This window comes from Oncorhynchus masou, unplaced genomic scaffold (genome assembly GCF_036934945.1).
Source record: "Oncorhynchus masou masou isolate Uvic2021 unplaced genomic scaffold, UVic_Omas_1.1 unplaced_scaffold_1319, whole genome shotgun sequence".
Classification (NCBI taxonomy): Eukaryota; Metazoa; Chordata; class Actinopteri; order Salmoniformes; family Salmonidae; genus Oncorhynchus; species Oncorhynchus masou.
The window spans coordinates 137,209-159,666 of NW_027003056.1; the positions used below are offsets into that span (position 1 = coordinate 137,209).

Sequence of the window (22,458 nt, forward strand, 5' to 3'; positions counted from 1 at the left end):
CCAGGTGTGTGAAGCTCTTCGAGACTTACCCAAGAAGACTCACAGCTGAAACCGCTGCCCAAGGTGTTTCTAACATGTATTACCTCAGAGAGCGAAATACTTATGCAACAACTGGATTGGTGTATTTTCCCTTCAGAATTAATTGCTTTGTTCTTCCACTTTGACATTACAGAGTATTTTGCGTAGATTGTTGATTTTCTTGTCACAATTCAACCATTTGAATCCTACTTTGTAACAATACAATGTGAATAAATCCAAGGAGTAGGACCACTTTTACAAGGCAGTGCACCTACAGCCCTGATCTACACAGGTGCCTCGGCTTGGGGACAGGAGCTGTGGACTGCTTCTGGGCCACGTCATCCTCTTGTCTTCACTTTGAGTTGAGTCGTTCGTATGTGAACTTTGAGTTGAGTCGTTCGTATGTGAACTTTGAGTTGAGTCGTTCGTATGTGAACTTTGAGTTGAGTCGTCCGTATGTGAACTTTGAGTTGAGTCGTTCGTATGTGAACTTTGAGTTGAGTCGTTTGTATGTGAACTTTGAGTTGAGTCGTTCGTATGTGAACCTTGAGTCGTTCATATGTGAACTTTGAGTTGAGTTGTTCGTATGTGAACTTTGAGTTGAGTCGTTCATATGTGAACCTTGAGTTGAGTCGTTCATATGTGAACTTTGAGTTGAGTCGTTCGTATGTGAACTTTGAGTTGAGTCGTTCATATGTGAACTTTGAGTTGAGTCGTTCATATGTGAACCTTGAGTTGAGTCGTTCATATGTGAACTTTGAGTTGAGTCGTTCGTATGTGAACTTTGAGTTGAGTCGTTCGTATGTGAACTTTGAGTTGAGTCGTTCGTATGTGAACTTTGAGTTGAGTCGTTCGTATGTGAACCTTGAGTTGAGTCTTTTTTTATTTTTTTTATTTTTTTTATTCCATTTTGACATTACAGAGTTATTTCAGTAGGTTATTGACCAACAATTACATTTAAATCCATTTGACTTCCACGTTTAAAGATAATAAAATGTGAAGTAATCCAAGGTGTATGAATACTGCATCAAGGTACGAGCACAGATCTAGGATCAGATCCCCTCTGACCTGACCCCGTCCATGTCATCTTATCAGACCCACCATGACCCCACCCTGTCCATGTCATCTTATCAGACCCCCCCTGACCCCACCCCGTCCATGTCATCTTATCAGACCCCCCCTGACCCCACCCTGTCCATGTCATCTTATCAGACCCCGCTGAACCCACCCCGTCCATGTCATCTTATCAGACCCCCCCTGACCCCACCCCGTCCATGTCATCTTATCAGACCCCCCCTGACCCCACCCCGTCCATGTCATCTTATCAGACCCCCCTGACCCCACCCCGTCCATGTCATCTTATCAGACCCCCCCCCACCCTGTCCCCCACCCCGTCCATGTCATCTTAGCAGACCCCCTGAACCTACCCTGTCCATGTCATCTTATCAAACCCCCCTGACCCCACCCCGTCCATGTCATCTTATCAAACCCCCTGACCCCACCCTGTCCATGTCATCTTATCAAACCCCACCCCCCATCTTATGACCCCCTGACCCCCCGTCCATGTCATCTTATCAGACCCCCCTGACCCCACCCCGTCCATGTCATCTTATCAGACCCCCCTGACCCCACCCCGTCCATGTCATCTTATCAGACCCCCCTGACCCCACCCCGTCCATGTCATCTTATCAGACCCCCCCCTAGCAGACCCCCCCCACCCCGTCCATGTCATCTTATCAAACCCCCTGACCCCACCCCGTCCATGTCATCTTATCAGACCCCCTGACCCCACCCTGTCCATGTCATCTTATCAAAACCCCCCCCTGACCCCACCCCGTCCATGTCATCTTATCAAACCCCCCTGACCCCACCCTGTCCATGTCATCTTATCAAATACCCCCTGACCCCACCCCGTCCATGTCATCTTATCAAACCCCCTGACCCCACCCTGTCCATGTCATCTTATCAAACCCCCCCTGACCCCACCCCGTCCATGTCATCTTATCAAACCCCCCTGACCCCACCCTGTCCATGTCATCTTATCAAATACCCCCCCCTGACCCCACCCCGTCCATGTCATCTTATCAGACCCCCTGACCCCACCCCGTCCATGTCATCTTATCAGACCCCCCCCGACCCCACCCCGTCCATGTCATCTTATTCATTATGATTTAAAAACTATCATAAATCACTCCTACTCTGAGCTGCATGATACATGTACATTTGATGACCTTTTATTTAACGAGACAAGTCTGTTAAGAACTCATTCTTATTTCTAATGTCGCTCTACCGGGGAACAGTGGGTTACCTGCCTTGTTCAGGAGCAGAACGACAGATTTTTACCTTGTCAGCTTGGGGATTCAATCCAGCAACCTTTCGGTTACTGGCCCAACACTCTAACCACTAGGCTACCTGCCAACCCAAAAAATACATATGGTCCCTGAAAGGATTGGATAGGAAAGAACATGATGAAAACTCCTGGCCTATCAGAGGGCAGGGTTGACCTACCACCATATTGCTTATTCATCCCATTCTATCAGATCTACACAGGTTGACGAGACTAGCTGGTGCTACTACTGGAATACATCAAACAAGTGGAGAGACGAGAGTGATCCAGGAGGGGTTTGGGAAACACTGGATTAGAGTCTAGGGATCACAGAACGTTGGTGGACCACATGGTTTCCGTGGTTTCCAGTTGTTTGATGCCATTCCATTTGCTCCGTTCCAGACATTATTATGAGCTGTCCTCCCCTCAGCAGCCTCCACTGCTCGGGATTGATTCAGGACTGGGCCAACAGCCAAACTTTCTCTTATGTGAACTTTGAGTGAAGCCGAATCATGAAGACAAACAGAACACTATTTTAAGGTTTACATTTTTTTTTACCACGTGGTTAAAGTGAGCTTCAAGTTAAGTTTATAATGGAAGATTTCTGCATCATCTTCATTAAACAAAGGCTTGTGTGGGAACATGAAATCCTTTAAGACGTTTTATACCAGCGCTAAAGTCTCAATAATGAGGCTATTGACATTTAAAGACCCCAACATCCCTTTAAAAACTATGGTGGCGATGTCATTATTTCTACAGTGGGCTGGCTGAGCCCCTCCCCCTTTTTACAGGCACGCTATGATGATGTCACAGAGGGCAAATGACATTCCCATTTAAAACAATGAAAAATGATTTATAGAATACACTTGCCCGCTGAAAGCACTCAATACAGAATTACCACGTTCTCAGTACCAATCCCAAATCGCTCCCTAAACCTGATGACCTATGTACTTCTGGAGATATGAGAGGATTTGATTGGAATAAGCAATATGGTTGAAACTTCCACCCCGAGCCTATCAGAGGGAAAGGCCTACCGCCATAGTTTGACCTACACCTGTGGATAGATGTTTATTTAAAGTCAACAACCAGACATGTGAGTGGATCACAGAGGGAATGGATTCACTCAGGTACAGGGAAAGAAACACAGTGGGTTTGGAAATGATTGAAAAACCATTGTGAGTTATATGAAAGGACCCAAGCAGCTTCTCAGAAGCCTTCTTGTTGTCCATGGAGTGTCCCTCTGGGATGACGCTGGCATCCAGTCCCCTTGGTACCTGAATGAGGAGACAGTCTTAAGACATGCCAAGTTGTTATAGCTTGGTTATACAGTGAGGTCCAAAATGATTGACACCCTTGCTAAAGATGAGCAGTAACGACTGTATAAAATACATAAATCAAATACTGAGCTACATTGTACGCTACAAAAAAGGAGGAAGTTATATTATTTTATACTAATACAATTGCCAGAGAAAGAGATCTTGTTTAACAAGTAATACGTATTGTCTCAAAAGGTAGATGTCTAAATAATTGGCACCACTAAAGACTCTTGCAAATAAAGTAGTCTTAGTTTTGTTTTATGTAGTTGTGGTCTGCTTCGTTGTGTTGTGGATACAGTAGCTAAGTTAAACAGCAGGCCTCAGCTCGGGTCCATGCTCAGTTCCAATGTTTTAGCTTATAGCTAATATTGGATATAAACAATCGTAGTAGTTTTCCATTGTTTGCTGTAAAACATTTTGATACATGAGCATTTGTAACGTTCCATTGTCTCCAAGGTTACCATTGTTTGCATTGTGTGTGTGTTCACTACCTCTGTGTGACACTCTCCAGACAGGAAGTTCAGGCTGGCCTTTTGGCCAATGGTTTTACAGTAGTCAGACGCTGTCGCTGACTATCAAATAAATAACTCTACTTCGACTTTTCATATGCTTTTATTATAATACATTTTTGTTGTTGCATGTTTTTGCTTTGTTTCTCGCGTTATTATTGTGAGCATTATTGTTATTATTGTTATTATAATTGTTATTATATGATTATTATTTTTGTTATTGTTATTTTTATTTATGTTTAAGAGTTTGTTATGATTTGTCTGCTCTTTACCCGGCCAAATGGAAGGGATGGGTGGGAGGAGGCGGGGGGGGGGGGGGGGGTAGATGGGGTGAGTGGTGGGGTTAAAAGTGGGTGGGCAAGAAAATGCACATTCCTGTTGTATGAATTACTGTTGTGAAAATATCATACCCCCAAGACATGCTAACCTGTTATTGTCAATGGTGAGAAGTTTCTGTTAAGTAACTTTCTGGCCTTAAACCAGTGAGTAGGGCAGGGAAGTTACAAAACACAGTTACAAAAGAGAGAGAGGGAGAGAGAGACAGGGAGAGGGAGAGGGAGAGAAAGAGAGAGAGAGGGAGAGAGAGGGGGGAGATGGAGAGAAAGAGAGAGAGGGAGAGAGAGGGGGGAGATGGAGAGAAAGAGAGAGAGGGAGAGAAAGAGAGAGAGAGACAGGGAGAGAGAGAAAGAGAGAGAGAGACAGGGAGAGAGAGAAAGAGAGAGACAGGGAGAGAAAGAGAGAGAGAGAGACAGGGAGAGACAGAGAGAGAGAGAGACAGGGAGAGAAAGAGAGAGAGAGAGACAGGGAGAGAGAGAAAGAGAGAGAGAGAGACAGGGAGAGAGAGAAAGAGAGAGAGAGAGAGACAGGGAGAGACAGAGAGAGAGAGAGAGACAGGGAGAGAAAGAGAGAGAGAGACAGACAGGGAGAGAAAGAGAGAGAGAGACAGGGAGAAAGAGAGAGAGAGAGAGAGAGGGAGAGAAAGAGAGAGAGAGAGACAGGGAGAGAGAGAGAGAGCGACAGGGAGAGAAAGAGAGAGAGAGAGAGAGACAGGGAGAGAAAGAGAGAGGGAGAAACAACAGGGAGAATACATTGACAGATATAAATAGTGAAAGAAAATGAAAAAGGGAAAGAGGGAGGAGCAACAGTTCTCAACAGGTTATTGCTGAAGAGCATGTATTTATTTCACTGCACCACTAATTGTGGGTGTTGGTTTGAGCCCAGGATCCTTCTGTACAATTAGACTGAGAGAGAGAGAGAGAGAGAGAGAGGAGGGGGAGAGCGAAGGGGGGAGAGAGAGGGGGCAGGGGAGGGAGACAGAGAGGGGGGGACAGAGAGAGAGAGAGAGAGAGGGGTTTACTGTTAATTTTTATTGTTTTTCACTTTATATATTCACTTTATATATTATCTACCTCACTTGCTTTGGCAATGTTAACACATGTTTCCCATGCCAATAAAGCCCTTGAATTGAATTGAATTGAGAGAGGGGCAGAGAGTGAGAGAGAGAGGAGGGGGAGAGAGAGGAGGGGGAGAGAGAGGAGGGGGAGAGCGAGGGGGAAGAGGGGGAAGAGAGAGGGGGTAGGGGAGGGAGACAGAGAGAGAGGGGGGCAGAGAGAGAGAGAGAGAGAGAGAGAGAGAGAGAGGTGTAGTCAACCAAAGCATGTGCTCACCTTGCCATGCTAGATTTGGGGCTCCTGGTTGGGTGGGCAGAGGGGGTAAGGGTAAGTAGGTGGATTTGTGGTGGCAGGTAGTCTAATGGTTAGAGCGAGGCTACCTGGAATCCCCGAGCTGACAAGGTAAAAATCTGTCAACCTGCCCCTGAACAAGGCAGTTAACCCACTGTTCCCCGGTACGCCGTCATTGTAAATAGGAATTTGTTCTTAACTGACTTGCCTAGTTAAATAAAGGTTAAATAAATAAAACCCTTTTTTAAGGGTAACAGGTGTGAGTGGAGGGGAGGGGTTCAGTGAAAGGACCAGCATAGGAAAAGGACTAAATGGAGAAAAAATTACTTTTACATAATGGAGAAAAAATGGGAGGGATGGAGAAAGTGACTAAAACGAGGGAGTGACAGAGAAAGAGGGAGGGAGAGAACAGAGAGAAAGTCTTCCTGCCCTCTTTCTTTCATTCACTCATTCACTCCGTCCCAGCGAGAGAGAGCTGGTAACTCCGAGACAGAGAGAGAGAGAGCTGGTGACTCCGAGACAGAGAGAGAGAGAGAGAGAGCTGGTGACTCTGAGACAGAGAGAGAGCTGGTGACTCCGAGACAGAGAGAGAGAGAGCTGGTGACTCCGAGACAGAGAGAGAGAGAGAGAGCTGGTGACTCTGAGACAGAGAGAGAGAGAGCTGGTGACTCTGAGACAGAGAGAGAGAGAGCTGGTGACTCTGAGACAGAGAGAGAGCTGGTGACTCTGAGACAGAGAGAGAGCTGGTGACTCTGAGACAGAGAGAGAGCTGGTGACTCTGAGACAGAGCACAACTGCCAGGTGAGTTAATTGATTTTGTTCACTTTTATTCATCCCATCCCTTCTTCATTCTCTCTCTCTCTCTCTCTCTCCTCGCTCTTTTCATTTGTTCTTTCTCTCATCTTTCTGTTATCTTTCTATCTATATATCTCCCTCCTATCATCTGTCATTTACCTCCATCTATTCTGTCTTCACTCTTCACTTCTCTTCTCTCCAGTCCTCTTCTCCTCCTGTCTTCTTCCATCTCTCCATCCCTCATTGGGTCTCACTCCCCCCACTTTTCTTCTCTTCTTTTTTGCTCCCCTCCTCTCTCCCACCTCTCTCCTCTGTTCTCCTCTTCTCCTCTCCTCCTCTCCTCTCCTCCTCTCTCCCACCTCTCTCCTCTCCTGCATTCTCCTCTCCTTCTCTCTCCCACCTCTCTCCTCCGTTCTCCTCTTCTCCTCTCCTCCTCTCCTCCTCTCTCCCACCTCTCTCCTCTCTTCCTTCGTTCTCCTCCTCTCTCCCACCTCTCTCCTCCGTTCTCCACTTCTCCTCTCCTCCTCTCTCCCCCTCTTCTCTCTCCTCTCTACCTTCATGGTTACAGCATTTAGATTCTCCAGTGTCGTGCCTCCCTTGTCTTGTCTTGTCTAGAACCAAATGTTACCCAACACTGTAACCTTCCACTAATTTGACTGTGGATGTGTCTCAATACACTACAGTGGATTACTCCCTCCTCTTCTCCTTTCCTGTCTTTGTCTCCTTCCCTTCATCTGCACTGATGTAAACGTGAAGTGAAAGCACTGAACAGATGAAAGTGCAGTCATCCATACTCTCACCTGTTCTGGATCTTAATATTAGTGCAGATGAAGGCAAGGAGACGAGGAGAGGAAGCCAATATTCAGAGCATTGAGATGCAGCTCATCTTACACACAGTAGCAGCCTGATCCTGTGTTGTTTGTGTGTGTGGGCATTTTTAAGGCCCTGTTTATTTGCCTGCCTGGCTGTCTCAGTATAACTAGACGAGGTTTGAGGGTTTGTGGACGGGCCTCTGTGGCCCGGCGAGCCGTGCTGATTTTAGCTTTGGTCGGTCGCTACTCTCTTCCCCTTTCTGGTTAACTCCCTAATGGCACCTTATTCCCTATATAGTGCACTATGGGCCCATAGGGCTCTGGTCAAAAGTAGTGCACTATGTAGGGAATAGGGTGCCATTTGGAACGCAGGCAGAGACACTGAGTGCTTCTGTTATCAGTGTTATTTCCACTGTGCTTCGGGGGCTGTTCTCTGGCTCTAAGGCCGTTGGATACATGGAGGTGTGTGCCTGACTAATGGCATGTTTCCACAGTGGAATGTTTCCATCTGATCTGAGGGTTCTACTGGGGGTTGGTGCACAAACAAACTATCATTTCAAAAGGCTTTTCATGTTGGTAGTTTACAATAGTGTTTATTGGTTTTATGTGATTTTCACAAGTGTCTGAGAAACAATGTATTTTTTTTGCGTGATTTTAAGTGATATGCTCTCTCTCTCTCTCTCTCCCTCTCGCTCTCCCTCTCTGTCTCTGTCCCCCTCTCTGTCTGTCTCTCTCTATCTCCCTCTTTGTCTCTCTCTGTCTCTGTCTCTGTCGCTCTATCTCTCTCTATCTCCCTCTTTGTCTCTCTCTGTCTCTCTATCACTCTCTCTGTCGCTCTCTCTCTCTATCTCCCACTTTGTCTCTCTCTGTCTCTGTCTCTCTCTCTGTCGCTCTCTCTCTCTCTCTCTCTATCTCCCTCTTTGTATCTCTCTGCCTCTGTCTCTCTCTCTGTCGCTCTCTCTGTCGCTCTCTCCTCTCTCTCTCTCTCTCTCTCTCTCTCTCTCTCTCTCTCTCTCTCTCTCTCTCTCTCTCTGTGTCTCTCTCTCTGTCTCTCTCTCCTCTCCTCTCTCTGTCTCTCTCTCCTCTCCTCTCTCTCTCTCTCTCTCTCTCTGTCTCTCTCTCTGTCTCTCTCTCTCTCTGTCTCTCTCTCTCTCTCTCTCTCTCTCTCTCTCTCTCTCTTTCTCTCGCTCTCTCTCTATCTCCTTCTTTGTCTCTCTCTGTCTCTATCACTCTCTCTATCACTCTCTCTGTCTATCTCTCTATCTCCCTCTTTGTCTCTCTCTGCCTCTGTCTCTCTCTCTGTCGCTCTCTCTGTCGCTCTCTCTGTCTCTCTCTCTCTCTCTCTCTCTCTCTCCCTCTCTCTCTATCGCTCTCTCTGACGCTCTCTCTCTCTCTGTCGCTCTCTCTCTCTTTCTCTCTGTCTCTCTCTCTCTCTCTCTCTCTCCCTCTCTCTCTATCGCTCTCTCTGACGCTCTCTCTCTCTCTGTCGCTCTCTCTCTCTTTCTCTCTGTCTCTCTCTCTCTTTCTCTCTCTCTCTCTATCACCCTCTCTGTCGCTCTCTCTCTCTCGCTATCTCCCTCTTTGTCTCTCTCTGTCTCTCTATCACTCTCTCTATCACTCTCTCTGTCTATCTCTCTCAATCTCCCTCTTTGTCTCTCTCTGTCTCTCTCTGTCTCTCTCTGTCTCTCTCTGTCTCTCTCTCTCTCTCTCTCTTTGTCTCTCTCTGTCTCTCTCTCTCTCTCTCTCTTTGTCTCTCTCTGTCTCTCTCTGTCTCTCTCTGTCTCTCTCTGTCGCTCTCTCTGTCTCTCTCTGTCTCTCTCTGTCTCTCTCTGTCTCTCTCTCCCTCTCTGTCTCTCTCTCTGTCTCTCTCTGTCTCTCTCTGTCTCTCTCTATCTCCCTCTTTGTCTCTCTCTGTCTCTCTCTCCCTCTCTGTCTCTCTCTCTGTCTCTCTTTGTCTCTCTCTGTCTCTCTCTGTCCCTCTCTGTCCCTCTCTCTCTCTCTCTGTCTCTCTCTGTCGCTCTGTCTCCCTCTTTGTCTCTCTCTGTCTCTCTCTGTCTCTCTCTGTCGCTCTGTCTCCCTCTTTGTCTCTCTCTGTCTCTCTATCACTCTCTCTATCACTCTCTCTGTCTATCTCTCTCTATCTCCCTCTTTGTCTCTCTCTGTCTCTCTCTGTCTCTCTCTGTCTCTCTCTGTCTCTCTCTGTCCCTCTCTGTCTCTCTCTGTCTCTCTCTGTCTCTCTCTGTCTCTCTCTGTCTCTCTCTGTCCCTCTCTGTCTCTCTCTGTCTCTCTCTATCTCCCTCTTTGTCTCTCTCTGTCTCTCTCTGTCTCTCTCTGTCTCTCTCTGTCTCTCTCTGTCTCTCTCTGTCTCTCTCTGTCTCTCTCTATCTCCCTCTTTGTCTCTCTCTGTCTCTCTCTGTCTCTCTCTGTCTCTCTCTGTCTCTCTCTGTCTCTCTCTCTCTCTCTCTGTCTCTCTCTGTCTCTCTCTGTCTCTCTCTGTCTCTCTCTGTCTCTCTCTGTCTCTCTCTGTCTCTCGTGATCTCTCCGTTCCAGACTGAATAAGGATGTTGGGCCTCCTCCTGTGTGTGAGTTCCCTCCTCCTCCCCCTCCTCTCCCCCTCCCTTGCCCAGGGACCAGGGCCGAGGGTGCGCCTGGCAGGTGGGAGGCGGGGCCCCAACGAGGGTCGCGTAGAGGTGTTCTATAATGGGGCGTGGGGGACGGTGTGTGATGACGAGGTGGATATTAACCTGGCCAACGTGGTGTGTCGAGAGCTGGGCTTCTCACGCAGTCTCACCTGGGCTCACAGCTCTAAGTTTGGGGAAGGACAAGGTACGGTAACACCTTACTTCCTTAATAATCCTCTTCGTTGCTGGAACTTAAGGCTTTCACAAGAGAGCGTCACTGTTGCCGTCTTCTGCCTGTCTGGAGATTATGTTTCGTGACATCGTTTCAACCTTTACTTATGTGGGCTGGTCAACTGGGAGAATCGGTTGTATCTTATTGATCGCTCTTGATTGGCTGCTAACGAGGAAGTGTGCCCCTTCTTGTCCCATTAGGTCTGATCTGGTTGGATAATGTGCACTGCATGGGGACGGAGCTCTCCCTGTCTGACTGTCACTCCAACGGCTGGGGGATAAATGACTGCACCCACTCTGAGGACCTGGGGGTCGTCTGTAGCACCCAGAGGAGGGTCGACTACTCCCCTAACCAGGTAGAGGGCTCCCCCACATCCCTGGCCGTCCCAGTGGCCTCGGCCCGACCACAGAGGATCCCCAACCTCTCCACACCGCCACGTCTAGCCACAGTCCAAGAAGGGGTGGCCCCTCCTCCCCCTGCTCACATCACATCCCCCGGGAGAAGGGGTCATGAGATCGCCCTCCACCGCAACACCCCCAGAGGTCTGGGTCAAAGTTCACGGCAACAGCGTCGGGGTCATGATATCCACTTGCGTACCCGGAACGGCCAGAGTCAGGCGGGATGGGAGGCCAGGACGAGACAGGAGAACCCGGCCGTGCCCCAGGGGCATCAGATCCCCCCCCGGCTGGGGAATGGTGCAGCCTACAGGCAGGCCCAGGATGTGGGGCGGACCGGACCACAGGCGGCCAGATGGGAGGCAGAGATCCCCAGGCAGCCCAGTGGGAACCATGTTGAACCAGAGGCAGAAATCAACAACGTGGGCTTCGTTGACATCACAGACGGACAGGTGACGAAAAACACTTTCTCTCATCCTCTTTGTCTTACTCTGCCTCTCTCTTGCTTCCCCTTTCTCTCATCCTCTCTGTCTTGCTCTGCCTCTCTCTTGCTTCCCCTTTCTCTCATCCTCTCTGTCTTGCTCTGCCTCTCTCTTGCTTCCCCTTTCTCTCATCCTCTCTGTCTTGCTCTGCCTCTCTCTTGCTTCCCCTTTCTCTCATCCTCTTTGTCTTGCTCTGCCTCTCTCTTGCTTCCCCTTTCTCTCATCCTCTCTGTCTTGCTCTGCCTCTCTCTTGCTTCCCCTTTCTCTCATCCTCTCTGTCTTGCTCTGCCTCTCTCTTGCTTCCCCTTTCTCTCATCCTCTCTGTCTTGCTCTGCCTCTCTCTTGCTTCCCCTTTCTCTCATCCTCTCTGTCTTGCTCTGCCTCTCTCTTGCTTCCCCTTTCTCTCATCCTCTCTGTCTTGCTCTGCCTCTCTCTTACTTCCCCTTTCTCTCATCCTTTCTGTCTTGCTCTGCCTCTCTCTTGCTTCCCCTTTCTCTCATCCTCTCTGTCTTGCTCTGCCTCTCTCTTGCTTCCCCTTTCTCTCATCCTTTCTGTCTTGCTCTGCCTCTCTCTTGCTTCCCCTTTCTCTCATCCTCTCTGTCTTGCTCTGCTTCTCTCTTGCTTCCCCTTTCTCTCATCCTCTTTGTCTTGCTCTGCCTCTCTCTTGCTTCCCCTGTCTCTCATCCTCTCTGTCTTGCTCTGCCTCTCTCTTGCTTCCCTTTCTCTCATCCTCTCTGTCTTGCTCTGCCTCTCTCTTGCTTCCCCTTTCTCTCATCCTCTCTGTCTTGCTCTGCCTCTCTCTTGCTTCCCCTTTCTCTCATCCTCTCTGTCTTGCTCTGCCTCTCTCTTGCTTCCCCTTTCTCTCTCTCACATTCACAAACATACACTCAACCCCCCCCACACACACACACACACCTGCCCCCACACACTCAACACCCCAACACTACTGTACTGTACCGATCCACGGTCGCCTCACGTAGCCCCATGGCAACTCTCGGGGTACAGGAAGCTGGTTGGTGGAGCCAGGAGCCCACAGCCCGATAGGCACGCCGTAATTACAGACGGCCCTAAAACCAGGCCTTTTCCGGATCCAATTCATAATGGGCAGTATCCCTCACGTTCAGGCCTCAACCTCTAGTAGGTAAACAGACCCAACTCCCTAAACACAGGGCTGTTTGCAGAGCCTCCACAGAGGAAAGACCAGCCCATCTATCACCTACCCATCTGTTAGACCTCGTAACATCTTATATACTGAAGCTAAGTTCATGACCTTACCGCTGTTTTGGAACGTAATACACACACACACACACATATACACACATACTGTATACACACACATATACACTACCCTTCAAAAGTTTGGGGTCACTTAGAAATGTCCTTGTTTTTGAAAGAAAAGCACATTTTTTGTCCACTAAAATAACATCACATTGATCAGAAATACAGTGTAGACATTGTTAATGTTGTAAATGACTATTGTAGCTGGAAACGGCAGATTTTTTTATGGAATATCTACATAGGCGTACAGAGACCCATTATCAGCAACCATCACTCCTGTGTTCCAATGGCACGTTGTGTTAGATAATCCAAGTTTATCGTTTTAAAAGGATAATTGATCATTAGAAAACCCTTTTGCAATTATGTTAGTGTAACCGATGGCTAGCTAGTTAACGGGGTGCACGCTAATAGCGTTTCAATCGGTGACATCACTCGCTCTGAGACCTTGAAGTAGTTTGCTACTTGCTCTGCAGGGGCCGCGTCTTTTGTGGCGCGATGGGTAACGATGCTTTTTGGGAGGCCGTTGTTAATGTGTGCAGAGGGTCCCTGTTTTGAGCCCAGGTAGGGGCGAGGAGAGGGACGGAAGCTATACTGTTACATTAGCACAGCTGAAAAACGTTGTCCTGATTAAAGAAGCAATACAACTGGCCTTCTTTACACTAGCTGAATGTCTGGAGCATCAGCATTTGTGGGTTTGATTACAGGTTCAAAATGGCCAGAAACAAAGAACTTTCTTCTGAAACTCGTCAGTCTATTCTTGTTCTGAGAAATGAAGGCTATTCCATGTGAGAAATTGACAAGAAACTGATGATCTCGTACAACGCTCCCTTCACAGAACAGCGCAAACTGGCCCTAACCAGAATAGAAAGAGGAGTGGGAGGCCCCGGTGCACAACTGAGCAAGAGGACAAGTACATTAGAGTGTCTCGTTTGAGAAACAGACACCCCAAGTCCTCAACTGGCAGCTTCATTAAAAGTACCCGCAAAACACCAGTCTCAACGTCAACAGTGAAGAGGCGACTCCGGGATGCTGGCCTTCTAGGCAGAGTTCCTCTGTCCAGTGTCTGTGTTCTTTTGCCCATCTTAATCTTTTCTTTTTATTAGCCAATCTGAGTTATGGCTTTTTTTTTGCAACTCTGCCTAGAAGGCCAGCATCCCGGAGTTGCCTCTTCACTGTTGACGTTGAGACTGGTGTTTTGCGGGTACTATTTAATTTAAGCTATTGTAGCCGTTTTCAGCTACAATAGTAATTTACAATGTCTACACTGTATTTCTGATCTATTTGATGTTATTTTAATGGGCATAAATGTTTTATTTAAAAAACAAGGACATTTCTAAGGTTCTACCCGAAACTTTTGATACACACACACACACACACACACACACACACACACACACACACACACACACACCCTGTTTTCAGTGTGTTTGTTCCTTCATGTCCTTGTTGTGTAGAGACTGCGATGGCAACTAAAGTTAGATTCTGTTCTCTCCCCCCTCTCCCCTCCCCCCCTCCCCCCCCCCCATCCTCTCCCAGACGGCCAGTAGGGTGAGACTAGAGGAGGTACGTCTCCGGCCCGTTCTGACAGGCGTCCGTACCGGCCTGCTGTCAGAGGGCGTTTTGGAAGTGAAGCATGCTGGGAGGTGGCGTCATGTGTGTGACCAGGGCTGGGACCTCAGCGGCAGCCGTGTGGTGTGTGGCATGCTGGGATACCCCTCCGCCGAGGCATACGACCACACCGTCTACAGGTAAGGGAGAGAGGGTGTGTTTGTGTCTGGAAAGGTGTGTCCCCATTTTGACATCCTCATTTTTCACTTAAATGTGTGTGTGTGTGTGTGCATGTGTGAGTGCTTGTGTGTGTGTGTGTATGTGGGGGGGTGCAGAGCCAGCATTACTACCACCATCCACACAGCAGTTACTCACCAGCATTGGGCTAACCATGCCTGCGTGTCTGGACTTTGCCTCATCATAGTAGGCTGTGCACTTTTAAATAGTCTTAAAGAGCAGGTGTGTGTCCCAAATGACTAGCTATTGCCTTTTTAGTGCACTACTTTTTATCAAAGCCCTGGTCAAACATAGTGTGTGATTTGGGACATAGCCTTAAATAGTATGTTGTTAATGTCAGAGGCTGGCTGTAGGAGGAGCATCATGTGTGTTTGGATGGAGACCAGGAACGGATCCTCTAATCTCATGTAATTATACACACCCGGTGGAAAAAGCATACGACAGCACTTCCTATAAGTCTTATAAAAACTCTCTAGTTTTCTCTATCTCTCTTTCTCTATCTCTCTCTCATTCTCTATCTATCTCTCACCCCATCTATCTCTCACCCCGTCTATCTCTCACCCCGTCTATCTCTCACCCCGTCTATCTCTCTTTCTCTATCTATCTCTCACCCCGTCTATCTCTCACCCCGTCTATCTCTCACCCTGTCTATCTCTCATTCTCTGTCTATCTCTCATTCTCTGTCTATCTCTCACCCCGTCTATCTCTCATTCTCTATCTCTCACCCCGTCTATCTCTCACCCCGTCTATCTCTCATTCTCTATCTCTCACCCCGTCTATCTCTCACCCCGTCTATCTCTCATTCTCTATCTCTCACCCTGTCTATCTCTCATTCTCTATCTCTCACCCTGTCTATCTCTCACCCCGTCTATCTCTCATTCTCTATCTCTCACCCCGTCTATCGCTCGTTCTCTATCTATTTCTCTCTCTCTGTTCTCTCTCTACCTCTGGTTTCAGTATCTGTGTTTCAGTGGCTATACATGGTTTGGTTGGGTAAGGTTTGTGTCTTTCAGTGAGAAACGTTTATTGATACAATTATCTTTGTTTGTGTTTTTGTAGGCTACAGTAGTTCCATTATTTCCCCAAGTCTCCCACATGTCACTTCTACAGTCATATTCTAGAACACTTAGACCTGTAGAATCCATTACCCGGGCGATGGTGAATCTCGTCCATCTGTCCATCTGTCCATCTGTCCATCTGTCCATCTGTCCATCTGTCTGTCCCCAGCTGTAAATAACCTTTATAAAGGCACAGACCTTTAAAGCCTACAGACACACAGACCACCTCTGTCTGTCTGTCCAGCCACAGCCTTTATTTACGGCCTGTGTGGAGGATGTCTCCTCTACCCTAAACTATCTTTACATCCCAGATAATTACAGCTAATGTCCAGGTTAGGCTGCTGAATAAACACACACACACACACACACATATCCTTTCACACACACATGCATAGAGACATGGAGAGGCAGAGAGATAGAGAGATGGAGAGGTGGAGGGCACACACACACTGCTACATTTAAAAAAATCTGTTCCTCTTTACAGTCACTTCCTGATTGAGATCACAAACCATAGAGTTGGATAGGGAGGGCACTTAGCACATCATTATGGCAAAGACTCAAAGAGGTGCCCTCTCTCCAACTCTATGTCACTAAACCCACCGAGACCTCCACATTTTCCTCGTCTAGGAATCCCCTTTTTGGGAAAGATTTTCAGCTTTTTAACAGAGGTTTTTCTGCCCCAGTTGATGAGGTGTGAGGCTGGAGAAAGGCTGTGAGAGATTGTGAATGTTTCACTGCCAGAGAGAGAAAAAAAAGCTTTTTGTTGTTGTTCTTTTTCTTCATGAGATGAAAACATTGCCACGTTTGCTGTTCCCCTCTCAGAGGAAATAACAGTGATTTGATGCCAGCATTTCGTCTCTCCAAATCTCTCTACAGTTTCTAAATCTGTTTCAAAGAGAACATTACGCCAATGTTGACACAGCGCTTAAAGGTGTTTATACACACACACACACACAACTCTAGAGGATTTTAGACAAACATTTCACCTCAGTAGTCAGTTAGTGGCCCTGTGCTGGCCTCCCATTTTGTCAGCCAGTCATTTGGAAGAGCATATGGCAGACAGTATTATTTATTTTTACACCAATGACTGGTGCTTCCTTAAACCACAGAGCAGATGAATGATGGTGTCTTAGCCTCCTTCCACCTAAACCACAGAGCAGATGAATGATGGTGTCTTAGCCTCCTTCCACCTAAACCACAGAGCAGATGAATGATGGTGTCTTAGCCTCCTTCCACCTAAACCACAGAGTAGATGAATGATGGTGTCTTAGCCTCCTTCCACCTAAACCACAGAGTAGATGAATGATGGTGTCTTAGCCTCCTTCCACCTAAATCACAGAGTAGATGAATGATGGTGTCTTAGCCTCTTTCCACCTAAACCACAGAGTAGATGAATGATGGTGTCTTAGCCTCCTTCCACCTAAACCACGGAGTAGATGAATGATGGTGTCTTAGCCTCCTTCCACCTAAACCACAGAGCAGATGAATGATGGTGTCTTAGCCTCCTTCCACCTAAACCACAGAGCAGATGAATGATGGTGTCTTAGCCTCTTTCCACCTAAACCACAGAGTAGATGAATGATGGTGTCTTAGCCTCCTTCCACCTAAATCACAGAGCAGATGAATGATGGTGTCTTAGCCTCCTTCCACCTAAACCACAGAGCAGATGAATGATGGTGTCTTAGCCTCCTTCCACCTAAACCACAGAGCAGATGAATGATGGTGTCTTAGCCTCCTTCCACCTAAACCACAGAGCAGATGAATGATGGTGTCTTAGCCTCCTTCCACCTAAACCACAGAGCAGATGAATGATGGTGTCTTAGCCTCCTTCCACCTAAACCACAGAGCAGATGAATGATGGTGTCTTAGCCTCTTTCCACCTAAACCACAGAGTAGATGAATGATGGTGTCTTAGCCTCTTTCCACCTAAACCACAGAGCAGATGAATGATGGTGTCTTAGCCTCCTTCCACCTAAACCACAGAGCAGATGAATGATAGAAGGACAAGCACAGCTATCTCTGCTCTACTGTTTGATTCAGAGAGCCTAACTTCAGTATCTGTCAGGGATGGACAGCTGGGTTGTGTCCCAAATGGCATCATGCTCCCTATATACTGCACGACCACAGGGCCCTGTTCTAAAACAGTACACTAAATAGGGAATATGGTGCCATTTGGGCAGATCCTGGTGTTCTGGGCGTTTAACTTGAGGTTGAGAGGTTGGTTTATGCGTCAGTGAATGACTGTCTCTTCTGTGGTGCCAAATGGTGCTTTAGTCTGGTTTGGTCCAGTCTCACCCGGGCCAGGCTTAGCCAAGTCTGGTTTGGTCCAGTCTCACCCGGTCCAGGCTTAGCCAAGTCTGGTTTGGTCTTACTCTACTGGTTGGCCAAGTTCACTTTGGCCTCACCCGGTCCAGTCTTAGCCAAGTCTTCCCAACCCGGTCCAGTCTTGGCCAAGTCTTCCCAACCCGGTCCAGTCTTAGCCAAATCTTCCCAACCCGGTCCAGGCTTAGCCAAGTCTTCCCAACCCGGTCCAGGCTTAGCCAAGTCTTCCCAACCCGGTCCAGGCTTAGCCAAATCTTCCCAGCCCGGTCCAGTCTTAGCCAAATCTTCCCAACCCGGTCCAGGCTTAGCCAAATCTTCCCAACCCGGTCCAGTCTTAGCCAAATCTTCCCAACCTGGTCCAGTCTTAGCCAATTCTTCCCAACCTGGTCCAGTCTTAGCCAATTCTTCCCAACCCGGTCCAGTCTTAGCCAAATCTTCCCAACCCGGTCCAGTCTTAGCCAAATCTTCCCAACCCTGTCCAGTCTTAGCCAAATCTTCCCAAACCGGTCCAGGCTTAGCCAAATCTTCCCAACCCGGTCCAGTCTTAGCCAAATCTTCCCAACCTGGTCCAGTCTTAGCCAATTCTTCCCAACCTGGTCCAGTCTTAGCCAATTCTTCCCAACCCGGTCCAGTCTTAGCCAAATCTTCCCAACCCGGTCCAGTCTTAGCCAAATCTTCCCAACCCTGTCCAGTCTTAGCCAAATCTTCCCAAACCGGTCCAGGCTTAGCCAAATCTTCCCAACCCGGTCCAGTCTTAGCCAAATCTTCCCAACCTGGTCCAGTCTTAGCCAATTCTTCCCAACCTGGTCCAGTCTTAGCCAATTCTTCCCAACCCGGTCCAGTCTTAGCCAAATCTTCCCAACCCGGTCCAGTCTTAGCCAAATCTTCCCAACCCTGTCCAGTCTTAGCCAAATCTTCCCAAACCGGTCCAGGCTTAGCCAAATCTTCCCAACCCGGTCCAGTCTTAGCCAAATCTTCCCAACCTGGTCCAGTTTTAGCCAATTCTTCCCAACCTGGTCCAGTCTTAGCCAATTCTTCCCAACCCGGTCCAGTCTTAGCCAAGTCTTCCCAACCTGGTCCAGTCTTAGCCAAGTCTTCCCAACCCGGTCCAGGCTTAGCCAAATCTTCCCAACCCGGTCCAGGCTTAGCCAAGTCTTCCCAACCCGGTCCAGGCTTAGCCAAGTCTTCCCAATCTGGTCCAGGCTTAGCCAAATCTTCCCAACCCGGTCCAGTCTTAGCCAAATCTTCCCAACCCAGTCCAGGCTTAGCCAAATCTTCCCAACCCGGTCCAGTCTTAGCCAAATCTTCCCAACCCAGTCCAGGCTTAGCCAAATCTTCCCAACCCGGTCCAGTCTTAGCCAAATCTTCCCAACCTGGTCCAGTCTTAGCCAATTCTTCCCAACCTGGTCCAGTCTTAGCCAATTCTTCCCAACCCGGTCCAGTCTTAGCCAAGTCTTCCCAACCTGGTCCAGTCCTGGCCAAATCTTCCCAACCCTTTGGCCAAAAGTATTCTACATGCAAACATTCATGTCTCCTCCTCGCCCCTCACACCTCGTGCTCACTAAGAAATAGGGTACCATTTCAGACACAGCCTAAATATCCTTTTATCCTGGTACATTCACTCTGCTGTGTCAGCTATAACCCCACTGACTGACCTGATGTCAGCTATAACCCCACTGACTGACCTGATGTCAGCTATAACCCCACTGACTGATCTGGTGTCAGCTATAACCCCACTGACTGATCTGGTGTCAGCTATAACCCCACTGACTGATCTGGTGTCAGCTATAACCCCACTGACTGACCTGATGTCAGCTATAACCCCACTGACTGACCTGATGTCAGCTATAACCCCACTGACTGATCTGGTGTCAGCTATAACCCCACTGACTGATCTGGTGTCAGCTATAACCCCACTGACTGATCTGGTGTCAGCTATAACCCCACTGACTGACCTGATGTCAGCTATAACCCCACTGACTGACCTGATGTCAGCTATAACCCCACTGACTGACCTGGTGTCAGCTATAACCCCACTGACTGACCTGATGTCAGCTATAACCCCACTGACTGATCTGGTGTCAGCTATAACCCCACTGACTGATCTGGTGTCAGCTATAACCCCACTGACTGATCTGGTGTCAGCTATAACCCCACTGACTGATCTGGTGTCAGCTATAACCCCACTGACTGATCTGATGTCAGCTATAACCCCACTGACTGATCTGGTGTCAGCTATAACCCCACTGACTGATCTGGTGTCAGCTATAACCCCACTGACTGATCTGGTGTCAGCTATAACCCCACTGACTGATCTGGTGTCAGCTATAACCCCACTGACTGATCTGGTGTCAGCTATAACCCCACTGACTGATCTGGTGTCAGCTATAACCCCACTGACTGACCTGATGTCAGCTATAACCCCACTGACTGACCTGATGTCAGCTATAACCCCACTGACTGACCTGGTGTCAGCTATAACCCCACTGACTGACCTGATGTCAGCTATAACCCCACTGACTGATCTGGTGTCAGCTATAACCCCACTGACTGATCTGGTGTCAGCTATAACCCCACTGACTGATCTGGTGTCAGCTATAACCCCACTGACTGATCTGGTGTCAGCTATAACCCCACTGACTGATCTGATGTCAGCTATAACCCCACTGACTGATCTGGTGTCAGCTATAACCCCACTGACTGATCTGGTGTCAGCTATAACCCCACTGACTGACCTGATGTCAGCTATAACCCCACTGACTGACCTGATGTCAGCTATAACCCCACTGACTGACCTGATGTCAGCTATAACCCCACTGACTGACCTGGTGTCAGCTATAACCCCACTGACTGACCTGATGTCAGCTATAACCCCACTGACTGACCTGATGTCAGCTATAACCCCACTGACTGACCTGGTGTCAGCTATAACCCCACTGACTGACCTGATGTCAGCTATAACCCCACTGACTGATCTGGTGTCAGCTATAACCCCACTGACTGATCTGGTGTCAGCTATAACCCCACTGACTGATCTGGTGTCAGCTATAACCCCACTGACTGATCTGGTGTCAGCTATAACCCCACTGACTGATCTGGTGTCAGCTATAACCCCACTGACTGATCTGATGTCAGCTATAACCCCACTGACTGACCTGATGTCAGCTATAACCCCACTGACTGATCTGGTGTCAGCTATAACCCCACTGACTGATCTGGTGTCAGCTATAACCCCACTGACTGACCTGGTGTCAGCTATAACCCCACTGACTGATCTGGTGTCAGCTATAACCCCACTGACTGATCTGGTGTCAGCTATAACCCCACTGACTGATCTGATGTCAGCTATAACCCCACTGACTGATCTGATGTCAGCTATAACCCCACTGACTGACCTGATGTCAGCTATAACCCCACTGACTGATCTGGTGTCAGCTATAACCCCACTGACTGACCTGATGCCAGCTATAACCCCACTGACTGACCTGATGTCAGCTATAACCCCACTGACTGACCTGCTGTGTCAGCTATAACCCCACTGACTGACCTGCTGTGTCAGCTATAACCCCACTGACTGATCTGATGTCAGCTATAACCCCACTGACTGATCTGATGTCAGCTATAACCCCACTGACTGACCTGATGTCAGCTATAACCCCACTGACTGATCTGGTGTCAGCTATAACCCCACTGACTGATCTGGTGTCAGCTATAACCCCACTGACTGATCTGGTGTCAGCTATAACCCCACTGACTGATCTGGTGTCAGCTATAACCCCACTGACTGATCTGGTGTCAGCTATAACCCCACTGACTGATCTGATGTCAGCTATAACCCCACTGACTGACCTGATGTCAGCTATAACCCCACTGACTGATCTGGTGTCAGCTATAACCCCACTGACTGATCTGGTGTCAGCTATAACCCCACTGACTGACCTGGTGTCAGCTATAACCCCACTGACTGATCTGGTGTCAGCTATAACCCCACTGACTGATCTGGTGTCAGCTATAACCCCACTGACTGATCTGATGTCAGCTATAACCCCACTGACTGATCTGATGTCAGCTATAACCCCACTGACTGACCTGATGTCAGCTATAACCCCACTGACTGATCTGGTGTCAGCTATAACCCCACTGACTGACCTGATGCCAGCTATAACCCCACTGACTGACCTGATGTCAGCTATAACCCCACTGACTGACCTGCTGTGTCAGCTATAACCCCACTGACTGACCTGCTGTGTCAGCTATAACCCCACTGACTGATCTGATGTCAGCTATAACCCCACTGACTGATCTGATGTCAGCTATAACCCCACTGACTGACCTGATGTCAGCTATAACCCCACTGACTGATCTGGTGTCAGCTATAACCCCACTGACTGACCTGATGTCAGCTATAACCCCACTGACTGACCTGATGTCAGCTATAACCCCACTGACTGACCTGATGTCAGCTATAACTCAACTGACTGACCTGGTGTCAGCTATAACCCCACTGACTGATCTGATGTCAGCTATAACCCCACTGACTGATCTGGTGTCAGCTATAATCCCACTGACTGATCTGGTGTCAGCTATAACCCCACTGACTGACCTGCTGTGTCAGCTATAACCCCACTGACTGACCTGCTGTGTCAGCTATAATCCCACTGACTGATCTGGTGTCAGCTATAATCCCACTGACTGATCTGGTGTCAGCTATAACCCCACTGACTGACCTGCTGTGTCAGCTATAACCCCACTGACTGACCTGCTGTGTGAAGCTGTTCCTAGACTCTGGTGGGCTGTTTCTCAGTGGGATTTCTGTCTCTGATTCTG

At 48.3% G+C, this 22,458-nt stretch overlaps 1 protein-coding gene across 1 annotated transcript in view; it reads left to right on the forward strand.

Moving 5' to 3' along the window:
* Positions 1-6,287: 6,287 nt before the first annotated feature.
* The window catches only part of LOC135530296 (lysyl oxidase homolog 4-like), a gene marked incomplete at its 3' end in the record, with an annotated part of 28,756 nt that continues 12,585 nt past the window's right edge, over positions 6,288-22,458 (forward strand). Inside the window, exons 1-4 of the mRNA XM_064958655.1 lie at positions 6,288-6,652; positions 10,009-10,284; positions 10,512-11,158; positions 14,003-14,214. Coding sequence (XP_064814727.1) covers positions 10,020-10,284; positions 10,512-11,158; positions 14,003-14,214 — 1,124 coding nt within the window. The remainder of the gene's footprint in view (positions 6,653-10,008; positions 10,285-10,511; positions 11,159-14,002; positions 14,215-22,458) is intronic.